Below are 20,206 nucleotides of genomic sequence, written 5' to 3'. Positions count from 1 at the left end.
AGTATTACGATTAATTTAATTACCCAGGTGTGGCCGTCACGATGACTCCATGCGCAATTGAATGACATTTACCTAGTTTAATTGAGCCCAGTGGTATTTTACAACTGGATGCAACTGGGCTGAATTACCTTTTTGGCATAGTTGCTACATAGTGGTTCTCACGTTTGCCTCACAAATGTTTCGGGGGCATTCTCTTGCTTAGTTGGGGCATTGGTAATAATCACCAGTGGCCACACCTTCAAGCAAGCTTGCGACAGGCGTCCTTCACCCGTCTCACTTTACTGCTACTCAGCTGAGCCCGGTTTTCACTAACAACTATTTTGGTTAGATGCACTAAGCATTATATTTCATTGCTTTTCACTAGGCTCATCCCGCAGTCTGGAAATTACCTTAATTTATCATTCTCATAGATCTTCCAATCACATTGGATATACCTGGGCATATTACCCTTCCACTGGCCTAGGATTTCCCTCTTACGGACGTACAGGTGGTCCCTTGACCTAGAGGTATGTCCATTACGCACTCTACCTTTGGCCCACCCCTCACTTGTAGTGATTATCACCTTTTCCATTTCTTTTATTCACAGCAATTTTTCTTCTTATAGACCGTTCTGTTGAAACTTCCCGTTCTGAAACGAACGTGCCATGCTGATCTTGGATCACAGATCCCTTTTACTTTGGCAAGACTATAGCAACATTACCTATTGGTAAGCTGTCTCTCTTATGAGATGCTACTATTCACATCTCACACTAAGGCACTTGGGTGTGTGGGTTGGTTTACCTTTTTCCAACCCTAACGCTTTACATCATGGGTTGGAATTCTCCTCCCCCACCCCCTTTTCTTCTTACGATTGTTCACAGTCCTCACTTCACCATGCTCAACGGGTTGTTGTTGCGGATCGTCCCTCCTATGATCACCATCCTAAATTCCTTATTCTCTCCCTTCTTTCTACTTACTTGCGCTCCTTTACTCATGCTCACGTCACCTTTCTCTCACACAACTTCTTTGTTTCTACGGTTCGCATTCTCTCGGACTATCTTCCCTTCCTATCATTGTTTTTTTTCTATTTTACTCTCTTTACAAGAAAATGCTGTCTTTTCCCTACTGATGTCTTAAGTACCTTTACATTGTATGCTATTACAGCCCTGAAGAAGCCCATGTTTGGGCGAAACGCGTTGGCTGTGACTGTCCATATGATGCAAACCAAGCATATGTGAAGTAAAGGCACAGAAAGACTGCAATGAATACGTCTATTTATTGCTTTTCAAAATTGTACACTAAACTGTATTTACCTCCTAGCAGCTTGTATTGCCTCTCATCTCCCGTTTTTGCATGTTCCTCCTTGTGGTCAAGTGGCAGCTGACCATTTGATGCGTGCAATATCCTTCACTACGTGACTCAACTAGGCAGTGCAGTGTGCTATAACCCGGCTGCTTTCTCAGTTGTTAAGTCTCCACTCTCATTGTAGGGTTTTCTGATTCAAGCACATCGCAACGTCCTCTTCTCGTCCTGGGGATGAGGAGCAGGGTCTCTATCCTGGACATCAAACCCTTGTCCAAAGGCTGCAAGAAAAATGGGGAATCAGGAGGTAATGTCTGCTCGCTTAGGACAGAACAAGGAATGGTATCAAGTTTATCATTCTCAGAGCTGTCCTCCTGACACTGGGATCATGTTTTCAAAAGATCCGACTGTCTTAGTTATGATGCCATGCTGCAACACTCGTCTGTCACTCAGGTCTGTGTGATTAATCGAACATCAACATTTATATATTTTAATTTTTGATAAAAACTGGCTAGTTATTCCTAGGTTTATGAGGGCAAAATGGGGAGGGAGAGCCTTTGCTGTGGTGGCATCCAAGCTTTGGAACACTCTCCCTCAATCCATCTCGTCTGGAAGCCCACCGTCAGTTCCACATGGCCTTGAAGACCTGGCTTCAAGCGTTGTTATGTCTTTCTGGTATAGGGATGATGCTCTCGTCCCCTGGCAGACTTACCGCTTCAGTGCCATGAGGCCCTCAGGCATTTGTTTGCACTTTATAAGTTGCCTAATCAAATCATAATTTATATCAAGAATATTAGTTAAATATATAAATTTATTTTAGCAGCCCGAGTCTGCAAGTAGCGATACAGGAGATAATTAGCCCAGATGAGATAAGTACTTTCTGATACTTATTTCTTCACACTAACTCCGTTAGTTTGTTTTACTCGTGCGAAAGCGTCACTCTAGGTGTCACACATTTGGCTGTAGAATGTCACTCATAAGTACCCTGAAACCATGGAAATGTCACACATATGCAATCTGTGAACTTGGCAGCTATGAATAAGGAACAGGAACCTGTAACTATAGTTAAAATGTATTACAGATTGATAATCAAGTTCAGGTACACGACTAAACACCATACTATAAAGGTACAGAATAACAACCGGTAAGCCCAACCTCTGAAAGAAATGAAGGCGGATCAGCATTAGGCAGACAAGCAGTCCAGTTACAGCAGCACAAAAGAGCAACACAAGGGTTTGATGCTCAGAGGAAAGTGTAAAGTTTTTTCGTCTTTACATTGAGTAATATAAATCTCCTAAATCAGAGTCCAAGCTAAAAGGATGGTTCTGTACCCTTAAGGATCTAAAAAATCTGGGAATTTCCATAAAGGAAATTAGAACAAGGCAGGGAAAATTAAGTAGGAAGGTGTGAGCATTTCAGAAGCTCGGTTAAGAGTCTTTTGTGGGTCATAGAATAAGTGTTAGTCAAAGCCACACTTAGGAAAGAATCAAAGGTTATCATAGAGGTCTGAACCGCTTATCTCCCTTAAAAAAGTGTTTTAAGCATTCAGGCAGAGTCTCTGAAGGGACGTCAAAACGAATCTGAATCTCCAACGGGGTGAACTCTAAGTTACAACACACAGGAGTCCTCTGGGTAACACACCTTTGTCCGTATCATCAGGGGTCCATTGTTCGCATCTATTTCTCATGTTGCAGACTGCAACATCACGGGAAAATCTCACACTAGAAATGGGAACAACATCTGCTCATGCAGAGGTTAGATCGCAATATTGCTGAACAGGCCTCAGTAGACGCTCTGACTTCTTGTGTTCTTTCGTCAAGGTCTTCTTCTCGGTCTTCTTCTCAGTCTCCCTCCTCTATCGCTGGTACGGTATTGTATCTATTCTCAAACTAACAATACATGTGAATACCGGCAAGGAATTTCACCGTATCAGAAAATGGAAAACAGTATTATGGTTCAGTAGAGTACCGAGAACACACCATATCCCAGGATGGCACCAAACCTCAGTTAAATCTGGTGGAGGCCATTCAGAACACAGTTGACCCCACCAACGAGGAAGAACTCTAGTCCTTCTTAGGGCTTTCGGAGTATTATTCTAAATTCATACAGAACTAATCTAGCATTGTAGAGCCACTACGTAAACCACGCAAAGCTAAGACTCTGTTCCCATGGGACGAAGTGTCGCCGTGCTTTTTCCTCAGTTAAGGCGTGTTAGGAGGGGGGTGTGAGGAAAGTTGCTACGAACTGTTTGCTTTGAAATTACATCGAGGCTGTTTAAAAATTGCACAATGCACTTTGTTCAAGAAATTGTAATTTGCACAGTGTTTTTTAGTTTTTAAAAGACGATTTTAGAAACCTTGTAAAGTAGCTGCTACAGACCCTGCGGTGCCCGTCTGTATGAGCGGGCCCGCCACGATCGGGGTCAGTATTCTAGTTCTCGAGGCAGACTATAAAACAAACGCTGGCGCGACCGCGCCAAAGGCAAGCCCGTCTGCGCCCGGAACGCGACCAGCGCCAGAATCCCTGCCTATTTTTGCAGAAAATCCTATATGCGAGATGAACTGATTGCGCTGAACGGTGGTGAGTGCCAAAAACCCTCATTACTTCTAGATCATTTTACCGTTGGCCCTAAATTCTGCGCATTTTGTGGATTAGCAATAACATACTCGCCGGTTAAAGCTGCAGATCTCTATCAGGATAAAAATAAGACTACCCTTTTGACCAATCAGGCAAAGAATGCCTCTTACCACACTAAGACTAAATATTGGAAAATCAGCTTATATTACCCCTTGTAAAACACCTAATATAATGAGCTGCATCCTGTTAAATACTAGATCTATGTCAAAACATAAATACGAACTAGAATACTTAATATCAGCTGCCAGCCCAGACTTGGTGTTCCTCACTGAAACTTGGGCATCTTCTTCCTCTGAACCAGACTGGAACATTGCAGTCCCAGCTGGCTATCTGGTGGCACAAGTAGATAAGGAAGGAGCAATAGGAGGTAGCACTGCACTGGTATATCGCTCTCATTTTAAGGTGAGGTTCAGATCGGAGCCCACATTGGAGGCAGAGGCCGTCTTTTAGTGTAAAACTTAACAATCAAGAACTCCTACCTGGCTTACTGATATATAGGCCGCCAGGGACGAGATCATTGCAAACCTTCCTGGAATCCTGCCTTGATACCACCACTTTTACAGTTTTAGGGGTCTTTAACTTCTACTTAGAAGAAAATAAGTCAGATTCCTCTAGTTTAATTGACAACATGGCGGGCTATGGGATGAACCAGATTGTATCCGAGCCTACCCACCAAGTGGGACACGCTGGACGGAATTTTTACCAGCAACGATCTTACTGAAGTAGAAAATGTGCAGCCTGTACCTTGGTCAGACCATGCTGCAATCTACGTTAAAGTAAAAACAAACCCACCTACTGGAGGCCGCAGGAACCACCCTCCGTTAGTTAAAGTCCACCCCTGGAAACGTATACAGGGAGATGAGCTCATTACAGTCCTGGCGAACAAACCACCCCCTAAGGTGGACAGTAATGGAGGGGCTAATAATTTTGACAAATGGATCAGCCAGGCGGTAAATGAGCTGGCCCCCCGAGGAAAGTAAGCAACCTAAGAGGAGACTAGCCACATCTCCATGGTATTCAGCAGAGATCAGGCTAGTTAAAATAAAATGCCATCGCCAGGAGCGGATCTGGAGATCAGACTATAGTATAGAGCATAGGAAGGAATATAACAGAACTCTGGAGCAGTATAAAACTGTAATAAAACCGGCCAAGATGGCGTATTTTACTAATAAAATCCAAGAGACTACCAACTCCCCCAAGGAACTTTTTAAAACAGTATCAATTTTAACTAAGTGTCCACATGACACAATGTTTGCCCCGGATCAAAACTTTGTTGACAAACTGGCTCTGTTTTTTCAGCAAAAGGTCCAAACAGTTTATAACGAACTTGAGAACCTGCTAGTAAATACAGGAAAGGACAACAGAGAACCAAATGAGACTCCTCCAACTCTGAATAGCTTGTCCCAGTTTTCTTTGCTAAATGAAAAACAGGTAACTAACCTGTTAAGTCAAACTAAGTCTGGTTCCCCCCTTGACCCATGTCCCCCCCTACATATTACATCTGGGCCCAGAAGAGATAAGTGCTTTCCTGACCCCTCTCTTTAACGAGACCATAAGATCCGGAGTCTTTCCACAGAGATGGAAAAATACCTGTATAAGACCTATTTTGAAGAAAGATTCACTGGACCCTCAGGACACTAAGCACTATCGTCCTATAGCTTGTCTCCCACTGCCTTCAAAAATATTGGAGAAAGCCATGAATCGGGAGCTGATGGAGTACGTGGATTACAATTATATCCTGGACTCCTCTCAGCATGGCTTTAGATCACGACATTCTACAGAATCTGCTCTGCTAATGGCAACTGAGGAGATTCGTAAGATCAAGGATAAAGGTGGTTGAGCTGTCTTAATTCTGCTTGATTTAACAGCCGCTTTTGACACCGTAAATCACGTGGTCCTACTGTAGAGGCTCAGAGCCGTGGGTGTCAAGGATACAGCCTACATATTGCTCAGGTCCTCCCTGTACTCCAGGGTACAACAAATCTACTGGGACGGAATTCAATCTGGAGAATTCTTTCTCCCATGTGGAGTCCCTCAAGGATAGATTTATCCCCCACATTGTTTAATCTGTATGTGACCCCACCGGCCAAATTGATAAAAGATCAAGGTTTAACACTGATGTCATATGCAGATGACACCCAGTTTGTGGTGTCACTTACACAGAGTGTCAAAGCTACAGCAGAACGATTCTGAAACTGCCTCACAAGTGTGATGAGCTGGATGAACACAAACTTTTTAAAGCTCAACACAGAGAAAACTGAGGTAGTAGAATTTGGCCAAAACCCCTCAATCTGGAATCACCTATGGTGGCCCCCAGAAGCTGGCACCTGTCCCGTCCCTGTGTTAAAGGCTAAGAATTTAGGTTTTCTGATTGACAAGGACTAACACTTACCTCTCAAGTTAATCAAGTTACCTCGGCTTGTTTCATTATGATTAAGGCCCTCCGAAAAATATTGCCATTTATATCTTTTTCATTAAGAAAAATGGTAGTAGGAGCCTTGGTTGTATCGTGAATCGACTACTGCAATGCACTGTATGTTGGAACTGGGGAAAGACCGCTTTGATCATATGAAAGAATTTTTTAATGATCTTCAAATGCAGCTGTTCTATATTGTCCTCGTGCAAATGGTTTGGTTGCAAGAATGAATCCTAGGATTAAGAAATGGTTGCAATGAGCAGAAGTAATGGGCATACCCACTAAAACGGTCTTTCAGTATACATTATGGGCTTACAGCACTACCCCTAGCAGCATCACTGGAGTCACCCCGTGTGCATCCTTAAACGGCAGAATTCCTAAGACCAAGTTATCTACTACTTGACTTAAAAGGGAGTGTAGGTGTGTGGTGAATAGGAATGTCATATCCAGGAGAATTCTTGAGCTCCAGAATAGGTACAAAGACAGGTATGACTGCAACAATCATGTAAAGTCTACTAAGTTTTGTTAAGGACAGTGAGTCCATATTGATCTTCCCAAACCACGCAGAAATGAAGGGTTCAGGTACTCAGAACCTCTCAGAATTACCAGTGAGATGAAATGTTGTGTTGTTTGAAAATGGTCAAACCTGGAGTTTGGACAGAATAGTGCCACATAGGTTTGTCCATGGACACATCATGGACTCTAGTACTGAGAAAGTTCCCTGGGAAGCGGATCCACATGTCCTCCGTAGATCTCAGAGAACTAGAGTTCTGCTTCTGACATCTATTATGCCATAGTGGGCCATATGTATCAAGCCTTTTTCCCGTTTGCAAACGGGCAGATTCTCAGAATCTGCCCGTTTGCGAATGGGAAAAAACCTTTTGATGTATCATCCCAAAATAGAGTATTGCAAAATTTGTGATTCTCTATTTTGCGAATGTAATTAAGGAATTGCAAATTGCGATTCCTTAAATGCAATTCTGGAAGCACCAGATATTTGCTATTTGGCCTTAAGGGATAGCAAATTCCCACCAACTTCAAGCTGGTGGTAATTTGCGATTTTCTTTGAAAAAGCACTTTTTTGATTTTTTAAAAGTGCCATATGTCGCACATGCATATTTCAGGGGTGCAACAGGGAGTCCTTTTGACACCCTTGAAACTGCATTCTGAATTTGCGATTCTCAAATTGGTAATCGCAAATTGAGAATGTCTTCCCATTCATTCCTATGGGCCTCCTAGCCCATAGGAATGAATGAGAAGGAATTCCTTATTTGTGAATCTCAATTTGCGATTCGCAAATAAGGAATATGTAGGATTCGCAAAAAATGTTAGCAAATCCTACATACATTGCATTTTGCAATTCTCTAATTGCGACTCGCTAAAAATCGCAATTTGAGAATTGCAAAACTCTTTTTTGATACATATGGCCCATAGTCCTTTAATTTCATGTTTCCTCTTTTTCTTTCCTCCGTTATCTCTCTCCAGCCAGGTGTACCTTCCCTACCTACCTCTTATTAATTCTCCACCAGCGTTGCCTCTGTTTTCCTTGCCAAGGAGATGTATTATAATCCACTTATGGTATAGTCTGCTTCTCCTCTGTTTTGCCACTTATAGAATGCTCCATGCCCTTTGTTCCAAGGGTTCTACAACTGACTCCAGTTGACTGGAACCTGTGGTGGTGAACAGAAGCAATAAAGAATCCTTAACCTTCACAGTGTGTGTCTTTTATAACAATTTACCACTCACAACTGCCTAGTGAGCTTCATCCTTGTATGTATGTATTTACCAGTCACAAGTGCCTCTAGTGAACTCCTTACATTTATTTATTTACCATTCATAAGTGCCTTGAGGACACCCCAGGACCCCAGTGATGGATGACTGGTCTCTCCATGACACGCCTGGGCCCCAGTGATGGAGGACAGGGCTCTTCAGGGCTCTCCATGGCCCCAGTAATGGAGGACTGAGCTCTCCAGGGCACCAGTGATGGAGGGCTGGGCTCCAGTGATGGAGGGCCGGGCTGTCCAGGACACCCCAGGGCCCCAGTAATGGAAGGCCAGGCTCTCCAGGACGCCCCAGGGCGCTTGTGATGGTGGGCTGGGCTCTCCAGGACACCTCTGGGCCCCAGTGATAGAGGGCTGGGCTCTCCAGGACACCCCAGGGCCCCTGTGATGGTGGGCTGGGCTCTCCAGGGCCCCTGTGATGGTGGGCTGGGATCTCCAGGACACCTCTGGGCCCCAGTGATGGAGGGCTGGGCTCTCCAGGACACCCCAGGGCCCCTGTGTTGGTGGGCTGGGCTCTCCAGGACACCTCTGGGCCCCAGTGATGGAGGGCTGGGCTCTCCAGGGCCCCTGTGATGGTGGGCTGGGCTCTCCAGGACACCTCTGGGCCCCTGTGATGGTGGGCTGGGATCTCCAGGACACCTCTGGGCCCCAGTGATGGAGGGCTGGGCTCTCCAGGACACCCCAGGGCCCCTGTGTTGGTGGGCTGGGCTCTCCAGGACACCTCTGGGCCCCAGTGATGGAGGGCTGGGCTCTCCAGGACACCTCTGGGCCCCAGTGATGGAGGGCTGGGCTCTCCAGGGCCCCTGTGATGGTGGGCTGGGCTCTCCAGGACACCTCTGGACCCCAGTGATGGAGGGCTGGGGTCTCCAGGACACCTCAAGGCCCCGGTGATGGAGGGCTGGGCTCTCCAGGGTTCCCCAGTGATGGAGAGCGGGGCTCTCGATGTCACCCCAGGGCCCCAGTGATGGAGGGCTGGGCTCTCCAGGACCCCTGTGATGGAGGGTCGGGCTCTCCAGGACACCTCTGGGCCCCAGTGATGGTGGGCTGGGCTCTCGAGGACACCTCTGGGCCCCAGTGATGGTGGGCTGGGCTCTCCAGGACACCTCTGGGCCCCAGTGATGGAGGGCTGGGCTCTCGAGGACACCTCTGGGCCCCAGTGATGGTGGGCTGGGCTCTCCAGGACACCCCAGGGCCCCGGTGACGGAGGACCAGGCTCTCCAGGACACCGCTGGTGATGCACAGCCTCCGCCGGACGGAGCTTCAGGAAGCCTCGCGCTCCCTCGGCCGCAGCGCATGCGTGGGCCTCGTGCCCCTTCGGAGTACTCTGGTCATTGTTCGCGGACCGGGCCGCATCCGCCTCAGCCTCGGCGCGCGCAGCCCCGTGCCCAGGAGGCGCCTTGTCTAAGATGGCGGCTCTGGTGGCCACGCCCACCGCCCCTCACGAGGGTGCGTGACGTCAACACACGCTGCGTCAGTTCCGCTCCGTCGGAAGGACGAAGCGGATTCTGGAAGCCATTACGCTGCGCACTTTGCTTGGTCGGGGCCGCTGCCTGCTCTACGCCCTTTGCGTACTTTAGTGAGTTGTAGTAAGTTATGGCGGCGCCGCGCGGGGTGGAGCGGCGGCTGCGGGCTGCAGAGGAGGGCCCGGCCCCCGGGAGGAGGGCTGCCTGGGAGCGGCCTCGCGAGGAGGGCAGCCTCGGGGGACGGCCGCTGGCGGGGGGAGGGCGAGATGAGGTGCACCCAGTTGCCACGCTTCCACATGGGTTAGGCGTGACGTTTCCACTAATGAGTGACATTCAGCGGACGCGTGTGACACTTAGAGTGACACTCTCTGGACTAAAACCAAGCACACAAGTTCACGGAAAGAGATAAATAGCAGTTATAAAGGGTTGTGCTAGGTACCGTTTAATTACGTATTAGTCGAAATACTTATTTTGAAAGCAAATTTATATTAAAACGTTCTCTGTGCATTTTGCCAGCCTTTCTTACCCAGTCTGTTCATTTTCTAAATAATTAATATTTACAGTCCTTTCAGTCAGCAGTCTCGGATCTCCTAGTACTATAAATGCACATTTCACTACCCCCACTCAGCTAGCCAGGATTCAGTTCCCTTACTGTCTGATTACATACACACAAAAATCTGCAGTGATTGCGGTAAATACGTGCATTTATTTCCAATTACTTTAACTTGCATTTCTTTCGTTTTATTGTGTATGTAACAATTTTATACGGAGTTACTTCAAAGTGAAAGACCAACAAATTGACACAGTAAAATTATTTTTTAGGTCTCTCCTACACAGTGCGCATGCGCTGACCTTTAGCCGTCGCTCTGGTTATTTTCAAGCACACACTCGTGCTTGTGGCGGCATCCACCTTCCGGGAGCCCGCAGCGGCGCGCCACAAGCATGATTGCAGTGCTTGAAAATGAGCAGACTGCGTGCGCACGCATGATTTGCTCTAGTTTAGGAACACTGGTGCACATCTCGCTCGGTAAAGCAGAAAGTCTGTGGCTTGTGCAGGACAGTTTTTCGCAGCATATTTAAATGAGCAGGGATGAGCTGTACACAAAACTTGACAATGCATTATCAGATGACAAATACTCAATGATTCGCCCTCACAAGACTCAGGGCGTCGTAAACAAGATCTTCATAGTTCTCACCTGCCATTTACTGAATATTGCTCCCTTACCCACCGTATTTTCATGGAAATATTCAGCCAATAAATGGAAACACGTGCTTCCCTCCTAGACAAACTGCGTGTCTCCTCCGACACCCGGAATCTGGAGCTTATCTGGGAAGGACACGTCCTTCGCTCCCTCCTTTATGCTGTTGTCAAAGAGGTCGGGTTTCCACACTCACAGTCCCTTTGTAAGCTGTGATTTGCTTCAAGCTAGTATTCCTCAAATCCCAGGCCAGGTCCACCTGCAACTCCCGAGTCCTACGCAAATGGCGTCTTCTCAGGACGCCTGGACCTGGGGACAGCAGAGGCACTTGTCAAACCCAGACTCAGTTTTGCAGGGCTGTGTGAAGCACCATTTAAAGCGTGCACCCATTGATAAGTGACCGGCACCCCCAGGCATTGGGTGTCTGCATTGGCACCTTTGTGGTGTTTTTAGTAATTTAATTGCATGTCATGCGTTTTGTTCTCATGTATGAATGAATGGCTCATTGCCTGTATCTGCACTCTGACTACTAGTAAGTGAGATTTCACACCCTTTGTCTGTAATCCCGTTTCTTTTCAGTGTGTTCGTATCCTTTCCATGGTCCAATTTCTCTTGATTTATTGTATTCACTCTCTGGCTGTTCGTTGAGCCTCTATTGCTATCTTTGTCTGCTTTCACTGCATCCACTTTCTTACTTCTGTTGAGGTGAGGGATGCTCCACTGGTTGTATATATAATTTCTGCCAACATTCTACATAATTTTCAACTACCTGTCTAATAACAAGCATTTGCAATGCAGTCGGTCTCGTGTTTACGCAAGTTTAAGCTATTGGCATTGTAAATAGCTCAAACTCGCGTAAATGTGAGACCTATTGCATTGCAAATGCTTGTTTCACTCCTTTTTAGCCAACTCTTTGCTTCTGCCACCATACACCTATTGCCTCACTTCCCCCTTTGCACTCATAAGTTCAAGTGCAGCTGTGCTGGACTCCCCTCTGGCTGCCTAAGTCAGCAGAGAGCATCTTTAAATTGGGTTTGCTTGGGGCCCCACTGGACTGCAGATTGTTCTGTGCTGTGCTAATATTGCAGGCAGACAGAAGCACCTGCCAGGCAACCTGGCTCTTGACCATGGCGATGGTTGTGCTGCGCTATCACATTGAAGCTTTCAGCTCCTCTAAGGCCATCTCTGCTATGTTTGTAGTTTAGATAGCACAGACCCTCTCGCAGGCCTGATGGCATTATGCCAGGTACACCCCAACACACATAACCAGAGGTTTGCAGGTGAGGTTAAAGTTGCTGATTTCCCATCAACAACAATATGTATCCACACAAGCGACTGAAATATGTCTGGGTGTCTGCAGGGGCAGTTGGAGGGAGCAGAAACATCCTGCACACCAGACCTGCTGCCCACCAGCACACCCTCACCACCAAGGAGTACTGTGAGGGTTACACATGGCACCTGTGTTAGCATGCACTGCTTCTTGGCCAATCTGTCTGCGGCGTAGTCACTGGTGCTAGAATTTAACAGGCGTCGCTGGATCCACACAACACTGAGGTTGGATCTTGCTTTTATTACTCACTGACACATCGGTGGTTTGCAACATGGCCCAGGGGGGCCAGGCTTGGTGCTAATTGTGGAAGCCACACATTCCTTCAAATTCCATGTAAAACACGTGTCACGCTTTGTAACTTTAACGCCCTCTCAGCCTGGCTGAGTGAGCTGAGGCCCCTGTCAACACTCCCACTTGTCCTGAAGAAGACCCGCCATGACATTCCAATAACGCTCTGTCAGGGTCGAAACGTCGACGAGAATATATATGGTTCAGATCAATCAAATCTCTGTGTGTCAAATCAATAAGCAAACTTGCTGTTCACCAGAGTTATTATGTTTTTATGTGAGAGGGTGCCCCTGCATGAGCAGAGCCTCTCTGCAGCGTTCGGAGTACCTCCTCTGATGCTGTTTGTGGTGCAGCCTGACCATATACTCTTAAGTGCATTATAACCTCGCGGTAAATGCTAGCTTTGGGATGGCTGAACGGAAACATGTTGTGTTTGGTGTCAAGTGCTTTGGAATACTACCCTCCCCGCCAGTTTTGGCGGTGGGGGTAGCATTCCACCCTTCTAGAGGGAGAGACATGTTCACACTGGTCTAACCCGGTAGGACTTTCTACAGCCCTGGCATCACAAAATGGATGCCTCTGCCACAGACACGGGTCTGGCCTCCTGCTGCTGACCGAAACTCCGGCAGGGGAGGCCTGGACAATAGGATTCCTGTCCCAGGGAGGTGTAACCACCTCCCCAGACAGGCAGATGTGTATTGGGGCTGGGCGGGAGCACTCTCTGGTGCTTTGAAGTCCTGCACTGGGGGCACACTTGGTGTCCCTGTGCATAGTCCAGTTCAAATCGGTTGCAGGGGCTACCTGCCCCTGCTCTGGCGTGAAACTGGACAAAGCAAATGGGTGTAACCACCCCTCTTTCCAAACTCCCCCATAGGTGGGTCCCTAGAGTATGTCCAACCTCCAAACTTTTTATAAGTATGGGAACCCAGTCCTTGCGACTTTGGGTTACACTGGACGAAACTCTGCAACATATATCCTGGACCTTCGACGTTCTACTTTGCTTAGAAGACTGAAGAAATCTCCCTTGGGGTCAAGGAGTGACTCCCCTGTTTGGCAGGCACCAAAGAAGCAACTGACCGGTCTGCATCACTGAAGCTCCGCCGGACGCCGCAGTCTTTGCATCACCAGAGGTGGATTTCCAGACATGCCAGAGGCTACCCTGAGTCCACAGCAAAACTGAGGCCCGTGGCTATCGTGGGCGACATGGAACTGTGACCCCTGGACACCGTGATCTTTTGCAGATCCATCATCTTCCTAGTCTTCCTCGAAGTTGTGCTTTGGGCTCCGAGTAGCCCCATCCTCGAGCATCTCCTGCACCGAAGATTTCTGGCCTCCACTCCACGAGTGACCCATGGGCCAGTTTCCAGTGCGACCCCTCGAGGCTCCTTCGTGATCGCTAACCCGTTGGCTAGTGGGTCCCCACAAAGGCAACTCCTCTTCTGATTGGGCTTTCCTGGTTGCTCCAGACTTGCCCCGACTTACCCTCGCTGGGTGAGTCCCTCAGACCTTGCTGGTCTGCACCGCCGTTCTTTCTCTGATCCCAAGAGACTTGCCATTGCCAAGGCTTGTTGGGTCCAATCTGGTCGCCGACACCGCAGCACTCGACAGACTTCGTGGGACAGCTCGCAGCTCCTGGTCCTCATCTGCACCTCCTGGACCTCGTGGCGGAAGAGTCAAGACACCCGTCAACTCACCTGAAGTACCCGACATCTGTGGGCATTGGTCTATCATGCCCCTGCTCACTCGCAAGTGACCCAGACTCTGTCCCCTCTGCTTTTAGGTTCCTTCCATCCTAGATCCAGGCTTTGATCGCTTCGGACACTTCTCCTCTTCACGGCAGCAGCACTTCTTCGCCAGCTTCCATTAAAAACGATGACACGGCCAGACACCAAAAGACGCCTATGCACCCGGCTTCCCTAGGTGAGGTAACACGAGTACTCTGGTGCTCTTGTGGGTGCTAGCCCTAGAACTTCCTAAGTCCAAAAGGGTTTGGTCCTGACTCGATTCTAAGTGTCCCTAATCTTTAAATTTCCAACTGCGACGTTGCCCATAGAAGCTAATGGGAACCTGCGGTTGTGTTTACACACTGCACAGAGCACCTGTGGGTCCCCTGTATCACTACCTTGGGTGGTTCCTTGGGGTCCCAGGGATTCTACAGGCTCTAGGCCTTGTGTCTAGTTCAGTCGTGGTTCTTATACCACTTTTTAGGTCTCGCCTGCGTGGGCTGCGCATATGCGCAGTCTCGCTGGCGAGATTTAATGCTTTGAGGTATTTTCTGTAAAGGGCTTTAAGCACCGCCCCTCTTTTCCATTGGCTGGCGTCACCGTTTATGCTAAACGGCAGCCAGCCATTGGAAAAGAGCTGTTCGTGAGGTTATTGTTTGGCTTTTTCTGCCGTCCCACTTGGACGGCCTCGCCTGCTTTCCTTCTGAAGTAAAAGGTTTCTTATCTTTATGGGGCCAAACACATGGCCCCATAAATATAAGAAACCTTTTACTTCAGCAGGAAAGCAGGCCGTCCAAGTGGGACGGCAGAAAAAGAGAAAAGTCTACAAGACGTCGTTCAGCAAACAGAATGTATACAATTTATACACATCAGCAGTCGTTTATAAGTGGCAGGTATCTATTTTAAAAAGTTGGGACCTTTTGACATTTAAAAATGTCGTATCGCAATACACGTGAATATGACAATTTCATTGAAGTTATATTTACATTTAATTTGATCTTTAATTTAATAAAATGTTTCATTTGTGTCTGCTGTCGATCATTGACTCGTTAAAGATGGCGCCTTCGCAGGGGAGAGCAGTGGCTGCAGACAGGGCTTTAGTCCGCTCTCTATGTTTACATCGCAGGCTCTACTCGAAGTGTTGTCGGTTGGGGTGTGCTCGAGCGCTGTGCCCGGTCTGTGGTGGTTGCAAATTGGGCAAGGGGTCGGGGACTAACGGGAGAGGGCAGGAGCAGACTCCTGGGGGAGTGGGCCACTCCGCACTGACAAGTGGTGTTGGTTCAGGAGGTTCCAAGGGGTCCAGAGCCAGGAGCCTTCGGGCGGACATGAATGTACCCCGGGGCATGTGCGGGACGAGAAGTGACCGAGAGAACGGGGCGGACAGCAGCTTTTGAGCGCCGCCCCCTGTCGGTGACTGAGCCGCCACCATAGCCGCAGCCATGTCGGCTATCTCTGCATCGGAGAAGGTGGACGGATTCACGCGCAAATCCGTGCGCAAGGCGCAGCGCCAGAAGCACTCCCAAGGCTCGTCGCAGTTCCGCAGTCAGGGCAGTGTGGTGGAGCTCTCACCACTGCCGCAGCTCCGAGGTGAGGGGGCCTTGTGGGTGTACTGTGCAGTGCGGGAGGAGGCTTGTAAGGTGCTTCCACTCAGTATTATTGTATAATTGTAAGTCCTCCCTAGCACTACTTAACAGGTAAACTCAGTATGTGATGTGTGAGTAGTTTATCCAGTTTGTTCTCGTATCTATAGTTTACTGCCCCTCACAGTATCAGTTCTGGCCTGTCAATTCCAAAATACAGGAAAGAGCAGAACTATGCTCTATCTGATCAACGACAATTTGAGGATCAACGGGATTATTGACGCAATTCTTGCATCCAACGAGTTTGATTGGAGGTCTAACAGGTCAATAAAAAACAACTAAGTAACTGGACGAACATTTCACAGTATAGGCTTAAAACCCTGCTGTATACGTCTAGGTTAGTGCTTGAGTGGACGGGGATGTCAAATCAAGTTCTCATGTACAGGCTGACACCTTGTGTTTGAGATGCAATTTGTTTATATATACATGTATATGTGAATATGAGTATTTGCTGTCTGACGCCATGTTCACTCTTCTGTCCTCTTAGATACAGACAGCCCAGTAACACTTTGTGCCCGAAATTACTACATCATGTGGCTCTTGTATTTTTCATTCCTAGTGGTTTTTCTGGATGAAAGGTGTCCCTGCATGGAGGCCTAGTTTTGAGAAAACATGGATTGTGGACGATCTCCTTCCTTTACCTACTGAGTTGGAGCTTGCTGGCGGTGTGTGAAAGCCTGTACTGGCCAAAGAAAGCATCCTTTCACCAGCACTTCTTTAAACCCCCAAATATGGTTGAGTTCGTAGCGTGAATTATAACAACGCTCTCTGAAAATAGCACGAGTAATAACAATCCTTACTAAATCCACCTATTTATTTTATTTTTCCATGGTCCTGGCACCTGCTCCTGCCACAGTATGAATTGATAAGAGGTGTATACCATTTCTTCTCTTGTGTGTAAGCTGACACCCTAGCCATCTGTAGTCGATACATTGAGCTAGCTATGTTTTCTTTTCAAAGCAAGGGGTACCGAATACACCCCAACCTGTCGGTGTGCTGGCAAATGTCCACTTTCTCACTCCTTGTATTTTCATACCTTACCAGTTGTCTAACAAGTGTCTGGGATACTACCGGGCTCACTAACACCCCACCTGCTCCCAGAACCTCTTGTGAAAGTTCAGATCCTAGTGTTTGTATCCTTGTGATTGACTGGCACAGGATGACACACCGCACTCGCAGCTTTGCTACAGTGGAAGCTATTATTATGCTTACTCTTGAAACACTGCCTTCAACAGGGGCAATTAGGTCATGTGCTTGATGCCCGTTACCTCCCCTTATGTTGTCATTCTAGACATCACAAACGCTGCCTTTAAGTCATTGTAAACAGATATTGATATTTCAGGCCTCTGCAGTGCGCGTGGCACTCTAGAAATCATATATAGCATGCTGTTTGATGAGCGTTAATTCACTGTGATAGTTTATATGTGATGTACAAGACCAGCCCTGTCACTCGTCGGACATTGAAGTGTGTGTTTAATGCATATTGCATTGATCAGTCGTGATTTGAGGTAGGACTTCAAGCCGGGGACACTTACTCCTCATAGAAGGCTGTTTGTAAATCCGAAGGGCATAAACTGTATAACGCAGGCAGTCCACCTCATAGGAGGTTATTCACAAAGTCCCACTGCAAGATAAGGACAAATTAATAACACAGACATTTCATAAGCTAAGAAACGTAGACCTGCAACCTCGACCGTAGTAAAGATAATTGGCAGGTCATGAGTTAATACTGGGTACAGAATCATGTTAAAATGTGTCAGGCTAATCGCATATGGTAACTCCCTAACCTGATTAGTGAGTGCTACAAGATAGGCAGCGTTCCCAAGGAAGAATGCAGAACTAACCAAGTGCCTGCATGTATTGCGGATGTGCAGAGTTCCTGTGGCAAAGTGTTCAATTCTGTTAAAACTCACGTTTGCACAGGAATGCTCGGGGCTTGCAGAGAGGAGGCGAGGTATTGGACTGAGTGTCATCAAGCAGCGATTCGCTGGTGACTTATTCCTGGAGCAAAAACAACAGTTGATGGACAGAATGCAGAACAATGTCATACATTCACCCCAGTACAGAGATCTGGGCCTAAATCCATTGTTGTTTTGCTCACCATGCCTTTCCAGTTTGAACCCAGCCATATGCAAATCAGTCTTGACCCTGTGCCTCATGGGAACAGTTCGGCCCGAACTGCCAAGCTAGGTCCTCCCTGGACTGGAAACAAGCATCCTAGGACCGGTTTCGGGGTTTCACCCCTCTTCAGCCAGGATAGCTTGATTCCAGTGCCATGGAGAGCACGGGACCCACGTCTGGGCATACCCTTCCCACTCGGGGTGACAAATGCAAAACAAGCATTAAAAATGCAATAGATCTCGCCTTTCATTAAGTTAAAGCCATTTGCTTTGCTGTACAATACCATTAGCAAAGCAAATGGCTTGAACTTAGTCAAAGGCGAGACCTATTGCATTTTCAATGCTTGTTTGGTATATGGTTTGGTATGCCCTTAGGGCCCAAAACGTGTATTTGTGCTTATACTGTTGATAACTAACTTGTAAATTAAGTACTTCGAACTCCAGTCTCATAAAGAGACTAGAGGGGTGTGTTTTATCTTAAATACTTATATTTTAAATATATACCTGGTGTGGTTGTCCTTTCATTTGGTCATTCAAGAGATTATAGACTGGTAAAACAAGTTGCTTTACATTCCTTCAAGACTTAGCCTGAAGGCTGCTCTCCTTAGCTACCACTAGGATAGCTTTCAATAAAGGTTGTCTTTAACCTATTCACCATAAGGGGTTGTTTGGACTGATACAGGGTGCCCACTATAATTAGTGGACAGCATATATCAGGCCAACTTCTCACACCCAGGTTCTGAGGCACACAGGGTTGCCCCATTGTTGCCATATTGTAAAAGGCGAGACTGAAGCACAGCCCCTGAGACACATACCTCCCAAATAACACAACACTCCCTGCACAACAATGTCTGTAAATCACACCCTGCATATTACAGTACCAGCTACTGTCACCTCATGCCAGCACTGAAGCATGACTCCCGAGTCCCTTTCATCCCTTGTTCATCGTCCCCCCCTCCTCCCTGCGGTGTTGCTCTCCCTCAATTGTCTCTGCATCTCCCTCAGTACTGCAGAACATATGGCAGGCTACTCGCCACCCCCTGCAGATCACAGCTTTGAAGAAGTGACCCTTCCTGCAGAAACTTGCTTCTCCTGCAGCAAACCGCTTTAGAGGCACACATGTCCATGCAGAATCCAGCACTGGATGCACAGCTCTCCCTCCCAGGGCAGAACTCTCCCTGCCGAGTCTGAATCGCACCCGGCACCATACTGAGCAACGCACAGCACTCCCTGCTTCTCCTGCACAGAACAGACCGTATCACCCCCTGCAGAGCATAGTTCCTGAGATGCAGCATCACCTGTGTCTCCTGCACAGAACAGACTGTTTATCACCCCCTGCAGAGCATAGTTCCTGAGATAAAACACCGCCTCTGTCTCTTGCACAGAACAGGCTGTGTATCACCCCCTGCAGAGCACAGTTCCTGAGATGCAGCATCGCCTGTGTCTCCTGCACAGAACAGGGTGTGTATCACCCCTTGCAGAGCACAGCTACTGAGATGCAGCATCTCCTGTGTCTCCTGCACAGAACAGGGTGTGTATCACCCCTTGCAGAGCACAGCACCTGAGATACAACATCGTCTGTGTCTCCTGAACAGGGCGTGCCTCACCCCCTGCAGAACACAGCTCCTGAGATACAACACTCCAGGGTGTCTCCTGCACAGAACAGGCCGTGTATCACCCCCGCAGAGCACACCTCCCGAGATGCTGCACCCCTTGTGTGGTTTGCACTGAGCTACTCCCCTCCGTTAGGGATACTGTAGAGGCCAGGGAAGTCCGTGTGATATGTTTATACCACTGCACCATGGGATGTGCTCTTTGTACAGATGCAGGAGATGGGTAGCTTTTTGTCTTTTCCAGGCCGAGATCCCTTCGTTGTAAATAGTAGTGCAGTGAGTGTCGCGATGCTAACATTAAACAACATCAGCTTACAGCAAGATGGTTTTCTACACTCAGATCCGTATTAGCATATTACAGAGATGCGGATTTACAAAGAAATGCAGAGTTTACGGCAGTCCCTCCTCTTCACCTCCACACGTGTGTCCTCTAATACCCCACCGCCTCCATGTCCTTCATTGCTTTTCAACCCCCCCCCCACCTGACCCTTCTGACGTGTTTAGGAACATTCTTTATCTTACCAAAGTGTTTACCCCCACCCCCCCCGCCATCATGTTACTTGTCCTACCCCCGCAAACCCTCCTGTGCACAGTGGCGCGGACTCCTGTGCTACAGGGCTTCAAGCAAAAACAAGCATTTGCAATGCAATAGGTCTCGCATTTATAAGAGTTTGAGCTATTGGCATTGTAAAATTACAATGCCTTTTATTTATG

The 20,206-nt window shown here is 47.7% G+C and overlaps 2 protein-coding genes across 3 annotated transcripts in view; one reads left to right on the top strand and one right to left on the bottom strand.

Annotated features, from left to right (window-relative positions):
- Positions 1–1,237: 1,237 nt before the first annotated feature.
- LOC146869026 (uncharacterized) lies at positions 1,238–15,560 on the bottom strand. Its single transcript, XM_085625094.1, has 3 exons — positions 15,455–15,560; positions 8,166–9,552; positions 1,238–1,562 (listed from the first exon to the last, which is right to left on the bottom strand). The coding sequence occupies exons 1-3, from the start codon at positions 15,558–15,560 to the stop codon at positions 1,544–1,546; spliced, it is 1,512 nt and encodes a 503-aa protein (XP_085481220.1). The 3' UTR covers positions 1,238–1,543.
- Positions 9,590–20,206, top strand: part of NAIF1 (nuclear apoptosis inducing factor 1) — a 69,558-nt gene continuing 58,941 nt past the window's right edge. The window contains exon 1 of one of the 2 annotated variants that reach the window (XM_085614170.1): positions 9,590–9,701. The gene's annotated coding sequence lies outside the window, so the exon portion shown is untranslated. The remainder of the gene's footprint in view (positions 9,702–20,206) is intronic. The other variant, XM_085614171.1, reaches the window with a different exon arrangement.

This window comes from Triturus cristatus, chromosome 1_2 (assembly GCF_964204655.1).
Source record: "Triturus cristatus chromosome 1_2, aTriCri1.1, whole genome shotgun sequence".
NCBI classification, from domain to species: Eukaryota; Metazoa; Chordata; class Amphibia; order Caudata; family Salamandridae; genus Triturus; species Triturus cristatus.
Note: the sequence above shows the minus strand (reverse complement) of the source record. Positions and strands in the feature narration are given on the sequence as shown.